At 38.3% G+C, this 11614-nt stretch overlaps 2 protein-coding genes across 2 annotated transcripts in view; one reads left to right on the top strand and one right to left on the bottom strand.

Moving 5' to 3' along the window:
* Positions 1–217: 217 nt before the first annotated feature.
* Positions 218–5600, top strand: FKBP7 (FKBP prolyl isomerase 7). Its single transcript, XM_075430228.1, has 4 exons — positions 218–467; positions 1993–2144; positions 4349–4482; positions 5288–5600. Exons 1-4 carry the CDS (start codon positions 262–264, stop codon positions 5447–5449), a joined length of 654 nt encoding a protein of 217 aa, XP_075286343.1. The 5' UTR covers positions 218–261; the 3' UTR covers positions 5450–5600.
* Positions 5601–6976: 1376 nt separating this feature from the next.
* LOC104329019 (oxysterol-binding protein-related protein 6) overlaps positions 6977–11614 on the bottom strand; it is a 136267-nt gene continuing 131629 nt past the window's right edge. The window contains 3 exon segments of the mRNA XM_075429951.1: positions 6977–7648; positions 8998–9102; positions 10901–11018. Coding sequence (XP_075286066.1) covers positions 7347–7648; positions 8998–9102; positions 10901–11018 — 525 coding nt within the window. The 3' untranslated portion in view covers positions 6977–7346.

Below are 11614 nucleotides of genomic sequence, written 5' to 3'. Positions count from 1 at the left end.
GGCACCACCCGCCCCGCGGGGCGCCCCGCATCTCCCATGCGCGCCGGGCCGCGTCCCCGGCCCCCGCCAGCCCCCCCCCCCCCCCCCCCGCCACTGTTCCCTGACGTCCCTTTCACTTCCTGAGCGGAGGGGGACGGCCCCAAGAACCGCCCGCCCCGCGTCCGGGGAGGCTGAGACAGCGCCGCAGCGTAGGCTCGGCCCCACTGCCCGCCCCTCAGCCCGACAGGGACAGTGCCACGCCGGCGGCCTCCTCGAAGCGACATGGGCCGCGGGCTGACCCTGCTCCTCCTGCCGCTGGCCCTGCTGGCGGCCCCGGCTCAGGCCGAAGGCGGCACGGTAGCGGAGGAGGTGAAAATAGAGGTGCTGCACCTCCCGGAGGCGTGCAGCCCCAAGAGCAAGAAGGGGGATCTACTGAACGCGCACTACGACGGTTACCTGGCCAGCGACGGAGCCAGGTTTTACTGCAGGTGGGCCCGCGGGGCACCGGGGAGAGTGGGCGGGAAGGTGGGCCCTGGCCCGGGCGGCGTATGTGGCACAGCCTGCCCACCGTCAGGAGCAGCGGCTCCCGCTGCTCTCCCAGCACGGGGACCACGCTAAACACACTACCGTTAGTAATTTCCCCCCATTTCAGCCTTTATTCTTCGTCAGCCCAGTGTTGGGTGTAGGATTTGCCTAGGGTCAAGAGGGACCTGCGCTGAGGTAAGCTGGAAGCTGAATGGGAGCGTCACTGAGAGCCCACACCTCGCATGGAGAAGCCCTTTGATAAAAAACCCCCGCCGTGTTATTCACCTGCCGTGTTCTGTGCTGTAGTATGTGCAGAAGAACTGGGGTTTGGAGGAGGAGGTCCTGGCAGGGACGCAGACTGACCATTTTCGACAGAAACTTAAGTACAGCGTGCACTTCCACATAGTTGGCGTTGTATGGGGCAGCCGCATTGCACTGGTGGTTTGCAGTCTTCCTGCCCTTTCCCTGCCACTGCTTCCCTCCTCGGTTTGTGCTGCCTTTCTCTTTGCCCCAGTGTTAGCATTTAGGCTTTTGCTTTCTCACTTCGTCCCGTTGATCTGTCTGCAGGCTTCTTCAGCTTGGTTTATCTTGCTTTGCACAGAAGCTGTTGTGCAAAAGCTTTATTTTTACAGTGCCTTGCTTTTAGTGGTGGTGCATCCTAGTAGTGAGGCAGGACTTAACCTGTGCAGAGCTGTGGAAGAGTCTTTTCTTTCCTGCAGGTACCTGGCTCATTCCTTACCTGTATTTGGACAGATCTTATAGACAAAATCCTGCTTCGTTCTCCCCACTTGTATCATTTAAGAAAAATCAAGAGACGATAATTCTACATTTAACAGTACAGTTTGACTTGCGGTTTTTTGCCTGTTGAAGTGACTGATTTTGGCACATGCACTGTTGTCCCTTGACTTTTGAGCTACATGCTGCTCAGTCGCCATTCAGTGTAAGTCCCATACTAGAGACGCCTCATATGACCAGAAGCTGGCTCAAGCACTGAATATCTAAACTGAACAGAGCGGTGGGTGAGCACACAGTGCTGTAGCCACGATAGCGAGGTTCCCCCAACACACCCGTGCACGCTCCATCCCAGCCCATCCCACAGTGGTGTGAACTGCTGAAGACATTTACGCTTCCTAGCAATGAGTTGCTCCCAGTGCTCCTCCTCCTGCAGACTTCCTGCAGCAGCACCTTGTTTCTAGCATACAGTATACATGATCGGGAAGACTGGATGGTTTTGTAGGAAGTTAGGTGTTTTACTTGGGTTGTTTTATTTCAAGAGGAGGCTGCCCCTTACATGTCTCAAAATTTGACCTTGAATTAATTATAAATGTAGGAGAAAAACAGTGTTAATGCTTTATATTCTTGCACTCTAAACTTTTTTGTGTTTTAATAACCTAATGTACGCTTTTACTGACTGCTAATTTAAAGTTATTTTTCTGTAAAAATAAAATGCTAAACTCACTGCTATCCACTCACAATTCTTTTTAATAGTCGGACGCAAAATGAAGGTCATCCAAAATGGTTCGTTCTGGGTGTTGGACAAGTCATAAAAGGGTTAGATATTGGTATGATGAATATGTGTCCTGGAGAAAAACGGAAAGTGATCATTCCTCCATCGTTAGCATATGGACAGCAAGGATATGGTAAAAAAAAATATTTTAATACTAAACTTTGTCTTTTATCTGTTTTACCCTTTCAAACATACAGTATCGTAAATGACCGTAAGAATTTGTGCTCCATTACTTTTGGAGGCACTGAAGGTGATAAATGCAGCTGCGCAGCCTACTCCTGCCCATTCGTATGCAGTTTAAGTAGTCCTCGTCACAGACCTGTGCCCAGGCCTCGCGGTTTGCGTTAGAATTCAGTACATGGCACCTGGTTTTCCAAGTATTGCCATAATACAAAAAATTGACAGCAACAGGAAGATCTTATTATCAGCATTTTTTGTCTTAATCTATTATATTCATGTTTAGTTTCTATTCTTTTGCTCCTACCTGCTTAGCCTTTTAATGAAATTCTGCGTCTTCTGAGCAAAATGCAGTGTAAGCCAGTGCATGCCACAGAATTAATCTAAACAGAAATCATTTCTTTAAAAGACTGTTTATATTCTGGGTAGTTAATGGACAATATCACCACATTACATAACAATTGCAACAGTTCAATGCATTAAATTTGATTTGAATTTATGATGCTTAAGTGTGCAGGCTACTTTTTTTTTGAAAAAACACAACTTCCGGTCAGGGTTTTATGCAGTGTTTCAGCACTCTTAGTTATGGATAACTGAAATTCAGCTCTGACTTGGGTGTCGTAATTTCTGTGAAAGCATAGCTGCTGCTATGTAATAATTGTCTGGTAATGGTATTGTGTCAGAATTCCACGCACCAGTTTTTTCTTTGATGCAGTTCCATTGTAGCCAGTGAAGTTTACTAGGAATAATTTTTCCCCTTGAGCATAATGTTCAATAAGTAAGTCTCATAACCACAAGGAAAAACACTAACACAAATAAAAGTGTATTCTTTAAATCTAATACTAGTGTTAACTGTTTGTTCTAGGTAGCACTTCAAGAAAGTATTATTTTCCTACAACATACCTGTCCTCTGTCTCAGAGTATTCCTGCATGCTGGGGAAGATGCCTGCCTAATCTTGAACTAGAAAAGATGCATGTGGCTTTCTAAATCTTTACATATCTTTCCTTTGTTGGTACGTATATTTGTAAACTACTGGCACTGAACTCTAGTGTTGTGTCTTTCTTTTGTAAGTAGTGTATCAACCATGATTTATATTTGGATATATGTAAAACTTCTACATTGTTAAAGCTTTAAGATTAAAATCTTTTGAACTCTGAAATCTGTCATTTTTACTATGGATATTTTAGATGAGAAGTGCAAGTAATAGTTTTGTTTACCTTCTGTTTATAAACAAAGCAGATTCTTTAGTTTTCCTTCAGTTTATGACGAACGGGCACAAGCTCAAAATTCTGTCAAAATTCGAGGTTACAATGTCATGCTCACTGGCTTTGGCTATGAATAGAAGTAACTTGCATGTTTACATTTTAATTTTACACTGCATGATTTCCTGATGCTTTTTTGGCTTTACTTTTAGATGTCATTAGTTTGTTACTGTCTCTCTCCGGTTCCTTTTTTTTGTCAGATGCATGATACTATGACATGTGTTTGTAGGCAGTGGTATTTTTACAGGAGATATGAGAAAATGCTTTGACAAAGGAGTAATGAAGTCTAACATGGTAGTTCGTTTTTTTATTTTTTCCTTAAATCAGATGACTTGCATTCTATTACTTCTTTCTAATGAGATGCATATTTTAAACACTATTTTGCATGAAGTCCATTAACCATAGGAATAATTGATTGTAAGTGGTAAAACCTGATAGTGCCTTCTCATTTCTTCAGACAGAAAATATATACAAGCATTGGTCTATTACTGTAATATTTAAAATCAGATTGCAGATATTAAACAAAGGCATATGTCTTAGAATGTATCTCTCAGTAAGCGCCGTTATATGACAGAGTGAGAACTGTAGAAATACTTGCTTTTCATGTTAACACAAAGCCATCTCTTAATTTTCAGAGGTACCTGAATTGATATGAGCAATATAATTTTGTTTCAGGGAAGTACATTGTTCGCAGATCTCTCTCAAAATCGTTTATCTAGCACAATCTGAACAATCTTCCTGTTTAGCTGTATAATATCTAAATTTGGAGTTTAATCTGAATATTAACACAGCCTTTTGTAATAAAAAATAAGATGCTTTACCTGTGAATTTATCATATGTGGGATCTCTGACCATAATGTCTGATTTCTTAAATGCTTTTTTTTCTTTTCTACATAGCACAGGGCAAGATTCCACCCAATGCAACACTGATCTTTGAGATTGAACTTTATGCAGTAAATAAGGGACCCCGCAGTGTTGAAGCATTTAATCAAATAGACAAGGACAGTGACAAGAAACTCTCTGAACTTGAGGTAATGTGATGTAACTAATTTGGAATAAATCATTTCTCATTACAAGAAAGACATAGAGTTGCTGGAGCGCGTCCAAAGAACAGTGAAGCTGGTGAAGGTTCTGTAGAACAAGTCCTGTGAGGTGTGGCTGAGGGAGCTGTGTTTGTTCAGTCTGAGCAAAGGAGGCTGGGGAGAGACCTTATCGCTCTCTACAGCTACCTGAAAGGCGGTTGTAGCGAGGTGGGTGTTGGTCTCTTCTCCCAAGTAACTAGTGACAGGATGAGAGGAAACAGTCTCAAGCTGCGCCAGGGGGAGGGAGGTTAGTTTGGATATTAGCAAAAATTTCTTCATCAGGAGGGTTTGTCAAGCATTGGAACAGGCTGCCCAGGGAAGTGGTAGAGTCATCGTCCCTGGAGCTGCTTAAAAGACATGTAGACGTGGCACTTAGGGACGTGGTTTACTGGTGGACTTGGCAGTGTCAGGTTTACAGTTGACCTCAATGATCTTAAGGGTCTTTTCCAACCTAAATGATTCTATGACTTGTGAAACTATAGGTATAGTTGCAGCAGTGTTATCTTTGCATGAGCTGCATCTGTTGCAGTTCGTCATGTAAAGCTTCTGTATGCTTACACAAACTACACTGTGCAATGTTGAAATTTACTTTGATTAGTACACTAGTGTGTCTCAGATTGCTGGGAAATAAACTTCAGATGTGTCTGCACTGGAGACACAATAACTTACATATATACCCCAGGTGTCCTTGAAGACAGCTGTTGAGTACTGGCGTAAAAGCCACAATTGTTGGACTTTTTTTCTTTTCTTCTAGATAAGCCAGTATTTGAAAGAAGAATTTGCAAGAGATGGCAAACAACGTCATCCCTCAGTCCATGATGAAATCTTAGCTGATATATTTAAGAAGAATGACCATGATGGAGATGGTTTCATATCAGCAAAGGAGTACAATGTCTACCAGCATGATGAACTCTAAGTAATTAAAAAAATCTTTGGCTGGTTTCTGGACACTGAATTTTAAATAATAATGCTTTGTCACAGAATTTTTTGTAATTTTTTTATAGTGGCATCTTTTTATATCTCTTAAGGTGACTGTAAAAATGTCATTTTTAACATTTAACTAATAAAATGTGTTAGATATTTCAAAAGAAAGAAATAAAATTGGAAAACATGATTATTATTAGTGGCTCCTGCGTTATGTCGTAATCTGCAGTATTGCTCAGTACTCTTTCCTCATTGTGTAAATTACTCATGAAAATAGTTATTTCTCTCATGTCAAGCACACAAAAATGGTTCCCGTACCCACCGGCATAGTTAGAGCATAACTTCTTAGTCCCCTGTAAAGTAAAGGGGAAAACAGAATCCTAGGAAGGTAACTCTGTTAAACCTCTGCAGGCTTCTAGGCTAGCTTCTTGAGGAATTGCTGTTTGCAGCAAATTTAACTATAAAAGGCCTTAAAATAAATGAACGCCGCCTATGGAATGTCCAGATAAAAACACAAATGTTTTTAAACCAACTTAAAATAACCTCTTTGATGTAATATTGACATGAATAACTTGGTGTTCATGAAAAAGCAGTATTTTAGGTAGATTTTTAAACTTTGAATTAGTAATTTTACTAAGTTAACCAGTTTATTCAGCAGCACCAGGTTAGAAATCTACACTGTCATTATTTACTTGGAGGAGGTGGAAGATGATGGGAGGTACTCTATGTAAACATAAGTAATTATTTGGGCATAATTCTGGTTTCCCTCACTTTGGAAAAATGCAAAGTAGCAAAAGTTAATAGACAGTACTTCAGGCTTGTTAACTGTTCTGCTTATGCAGATACCGTCATAGTACTTGTGTAACATACTTACTCTTCTCATGTGAAAAGCAATGGCCGTATTTATTTCAACATGTAATAATCAGATGTGCACAGTGAAAGTGGCAGCACAAGTAAAAAAGCTTCCATACCTGGGTTATCATTAAAATCATTCTAACAGATAGAAAAACATTTTTTAATTGTTTTCCCAATTTGAAATAGCACGGGGAGAGCTTCAACAGTGTACTAACCACCAGCACTCCCAGTCCCAGTGTTGGACACAATTCCATGGTGGCCTCTGGTGTTTATATTCTCAACAGATTTAATTTTCTGCAGTTCAGGTGTGCCGGTTAAAGACCTTCACCCCTGAAGTCCTTTTGGAAGGATGTAGTTCTGTTATTTTCGTAAGCTTCCCAAACATTTTCTGCTAAGCCATTTTTTCTGAATACGTAAAAGACAGTTAAGAGCAACTGTGACCTAAACTCCCAGTGCAGAAGGTGGACTGGCTGGTACCTCTAGTAATGTCAACAAACTGTTGACATATGGTAATGGCATCCTAAAATGAAACACCTATCCCTAGTTTTAGTTGTTCCCTTTTGTAAATGAAACATTAGACTGAGCTAAGTTTTAGCATGTTTTTTAATCTGATACTTCAATTAAACATGCATGAGAACACTAAATTATTAACAAATATTCTCATTTTACATCATAGGCCAGTGTAGATAAAGGCAACAGTTTGGGGTTTAACAACAAGTTTGTGTAAACAACTTCAAGTTCTATAACATATTTTGACATTAAGAAAATTCAGTTTAAAAGTAAATTTTTCATTATCATGATAATGAGAGGAGAAGGTACTAGAGAGAAGAAAAGTGATATAAGGGAATGCATGAGGGCATTTTCAAGTAAAAGGTCATTGACAGTGAAACATAATTCGAAGATAATAGTATAGTAAAATGCTTTGCACTTTCACTATTTTGCATTTCAACAATTTGAGTCATATTTACTAATTCTGAAAAGTTTGTGGCACAATTACGTCTGTGTCTGCAACAACAGGCACTTACCTAGCTCAGTTACTTTACTCTCTTATGCCAGAGGTCAAAACAGGGCACAGCATGCAGTCGTACGTACTTTTGTCCATTGAAAGAACACTCTAGGCATCCATAGACTGTTTCCCTTTTAGAACTTCCCATTCCACACAGGACACAGGGACCTTTGGGGATGTTGTTATTAAGTAAATTAATTCGGATATGAGACCCTTCTCTGAGATAGCTGGTAGAGAGGTCAGTCGTGCTCGCAGCTTTTTCATAGTAATCTGTAAAAAGGTCCTCCAAGTAAGCATCAGAGTTAGCAATGGCATCCACTACTCTCTTATCTGAAAAAGAACGCACAAAAATAAGGAGCAATGATTTGTCATTACATCATGAACTGTTTACAAAACAATCTGTCAGTCTAATTATGGAAATAACAACTGATTCATGAAACCATTCTAAACATGCCATGTTGTAGATTCCTTCTCATTAAAAGTCCTGTGTGATGAAAACTTTAATTTCACAAAAGACACTGGCAAAAGCCAGATATTTTTGTATATGACCTATATAATCACGGTACTTCTAGAAATGCACCTGAAAGATAGGCATGAGGCAAGCTTTTCAAAAATTGGTGCCAAATCAAATCACAGCTGCATACTTTCCTGTTTAACCATTTTTATTTTTGCATTTTTAGCTTTATTATATAAAAATTATAAATTCACTTTTTTCCCCCTAGTATTTACAAAAAAAACCCCACCAATACTTAAGAGGTTTAGAAAATTGAGAGAACTGAGCCTCTAAACACCCTGGCAAGAAATCACTTTTAGAACTACCTACCTTTTTCGTCTCTCTTTCGGGACTGATTGGTTTAGATTGGCTGACAGAACTTTAGGGAGCTACAGCAGCTGCGAGGTATCATCACACCCACTGAAGGTTTATTCCCTTAGCGTGGACGGGGGCAGCACTGAAGGCTTGGTCCATAAAAGCCCTTTGATCAAGAATGGGATACAGTGGAGCAAGCACACCTATACAGAGCAGCCTTTAGAAGGATGTGTTTACTGCTCAACATTTAACTTCACACTCAGATTTGCAGATTTCCAAAATAATAAGGCCGAGGAGTGTTAAAAGTATAGGATCTTGTTCTGAAGAAAATACAACTTCATACAGTGATGGTCGGTTTTGCTGGATTTGGTGTTCATGCCAGAATGAGACAAGAGAACTGTGGTGGTATCTTGCCCATGTCCCTGCCATGTGAACATATAGCTTGAAGTGTACATTCAAATATTTAAATTAATATTGTTTGACATTTAGTTTGCCCTGAAATGTTATTTATATATTATAACTTGTATTATGTAACACTAGTCATAAATGGCAAGCATATATAAATAGGCTCAATGTTAATTGAAGTTAGTTGTATAATTACTCCATGCCAGTTTATCATCAGCCACAAATTTTTATTTTAAGATCTTTAGAGTTTTAATTAACAGCAATATCATAAATTTCGTTTTGGGGAAAGAGTCACATTCTCAAATATAAATTTTAATGACTTTACAATCTTCTTAATACACAAGAAATTGAGGTACATTTTCAATCAAAATTTTCTTTAAACATTCATCTTGCACACAAATTGAAACAAAAATATAATCCTTGTGCATTAACTAAGATATTTGAATATAAATATCAAAAGTCATACTTCGATGAAAGAGATTACTCTTTAACCTCCTTAATTTGATCAGTGAAGATGATCCAGATTTCTCTTTTTCAAATCCTCCTTTCGAAATTGGAGTCACACAGAGTTCTGTAAAAATTAAAAATGTTTTTAGAATAATGAAATATGAAAGCAGTAATCGCACAACAGAGTTTAGTATAGTTTCTAATCTATAAAGCTAACAGTGATTAAATTCAGCTTTGCTAATGTTTTTAATGGCTAGTACCACTTTGTAATACAAGTCTGCACACAGTAATAGCCCATAGAATCTAGTGACATGGATTCAATGGGAATTTTTAAATGCGGCTTTCAACATACATGAGAGTTTCTTTTGGTTTTTACACAATTTATGGCCATATTAAGGGACTACGACAGTAAGTATATAAATGGAAGTCCCAATTCTGAAGGAGAAACATTTCTATGATCTCATTTGAAACTAAAAATGAAAAATACTAAGGAAGGCTGTGAGTTGCGTAGTCATCTTCCAACACCAAATCAACAACTAAATTTTTTTTTTAATAAAAATAACTATCACCTAAGTTTCTGTCCATAACTTGAAAGAAAACCTTTAAAGTGAAATATAAGGATAATCAGTTACAAGGAACTGAAAAAAACACATTTTAGACTTTCTTAGTTGAGAATTCTCTTTAATTATGCAAATACAAATATCAGCTTCATTGATTATTCCACTGATAATGACTTTAGCAAAAACACTGTGCATGTACATACCATTGCATAAAGGTAAAAAAAAACTAAAACACTTCCAAAATTGAAATTAATGTTGAGCATTATGGAAGTGAATATAAAGAACTACCATACTGTATTATCCCTTTTACTTTTATTCCAGTAATTATACTTGGTTTGGAGTACATTTAAAGTTTTTACAGAAGGGTAAAGGTATCTCACAGTTCAGTAAGAAGGTGCTTTACAATGCAGAGTTCCTGTCATGGAAGGTTTATACTGCGTATGCCGAAGGGTACAAAGCTATTTGTAGCTTCTGTACCATAGCCCTGTACAGATCTGCAGAGAGAGAGAGGACTTCCCTAACCAGGTTTTTTATCTTGCTATTTACAGAAAGCCACAATGTTATAGAGTGGAGCAATTCCTTCAACAGTTGAGTGTCTCTCACAGAGGTCCCTGCGTTTAAATACAAGTGAACCTGGTGGTTAAAACTTTAACATTACTCGAGCTGGCAGGGATTTTTGCATTTGATATTATCAAGTACCAGATCAAACCCTAAAGCTGACTTTCTAGTTTATTACAAGCAATACTGATAACATTGATGTTATAGGCTACACTTAAATTAGTGCAAATAACATCAATACATAAGTGCTATCCTTTCCCCAAAAGGATGAAATCTTACAGGAGCTATGCAATTTATTTTTATTAGTTTTCAGTAGTCGTGATAATTTCTTCCTAAATATCTTCAGATATCCATATGTGGCAATGATGTATCAGACTGAAATTAAAGCCCCAGCAGAAAAAATGTTATCTTAGTTTAGAAGTTCTGCACACTTTCTTCTTTACTTGGGTCTTTTTACTTGCCTATTTTACGCAAAACTGATCAGATGGTCTCATAAGCCTGTTCCTTACAGGCCAGAAATACAAGGAAGTGATTTTTTGTTCCATGTAACTGCAGGATTTAGAAAAAATTACAAAATCATACTTAACTTCTAAAAAATATTTCCATTACAGACTATTTTCTCGTACCTGCCTCGTTTATCTTTTGAAGAATTGTTTCCCTTAGAAAGTCAGACTAATGTGAGTAAAGTTAAGGCATACCATTGTATGGGATCAGGGCTGATGTATATCAAGCGCAAGAAAACGGTTTTAAAAACTCAGACCATTATAAACAATAGCAGTAATGACAATAATGCACATCACTTACCGAAATTACCATCCAAATGAATATAAAGTTCAAACACACTAAAAGCAATAGTTGTATGCGCAGGAAAAACAATGGCTTTGTCCCGCCCTTTATAATTCTGATCTTCAATAATGTGAAACTATAATTTACAAAAGTATCAAAAGAAAAAAAGTTACAAATTGAAATGAGAAAATAAACAAAATAGAATCTTCACTGTATATATGGTGAATTATAATAGGAGGAAGCTTTGAAACTGAAGATCAAATTTCACCTCTAAAGAATTTTATATTAACAACTTTGCATTTTAATAAAATTTGATACAGAGATAGCAACTTGATTTGCATCACTCATTAAAAATTATGTGAATGATTTATAAATACTAGTAATGGGCAAACCTCAGAAGATTTGTAATTTCAATTATTCAAATACACTTAAGAGAGAGAGGAAGAGGGAGGGAGAACATAGGACGGACTAAAATGTCAGTCCTTGAAATAATAACAACCTGAAGCTCCAATGTGTTCTAGAAGATGAATATAATAATGAAAGATAAGTTATATGTTTACTGGAGGTTCAAACTAAGAAGAAATAAATTCCAGATTTTTGCCGAGGCTTCACCCAAAGCAATGGCTCATTGTCTAGCCACCCCTTTGTGCATTTCCCAGCCCTCAGTCACATAAGCAATACTAAAATAAGACCAACTTTTAAGTCAGTTTACATCAGTGCAATAATATTGAT

Source organism: Opisthocomus hoazin, chromosome 9, assembly GCF_030867145.1.
Source record: "Opisthocomus hoazin isolate bOpiHoa1 chromosome 9, bOpiHoa1.hap1, whole genome shotgun sequence".
NCBI lineage: Eukaryota > Metazoa > Chordata > Aves > Opisthocomiformes > Opisthocomidae > Opisthocomus > Opisthocomus hoazin.
Note: the sequence above shows the minus strand (reverse complement) of the source record. Positions and strands in the feature narration are given on the sequence as shown.

Bases quoted from the DNA above. Each gene is read 5' to 3' on its own strand.
- FKBP7 (XM_075430228.1), top strand. From the start codon at position 262: ATGGGCCGCGGGCTGACCCTGCTCCTCCTGCCGCTGGCCCTGCTGGCG. The intron at 2,145-4,348 runs GTAAAAAAAAAT...TTTTCTACATAG, and splicing joins ATATGGACAGCAAGGATATG to CACAGGGCAAGATTCCACCC. The intron at 4,483-5,287 runs GTAATGTGATGT...CTTTTCTTCTAG, and splicing joins AGAAACTCTCTGAACTTGAG to ATAAGCCAGTATTTGAAAGA.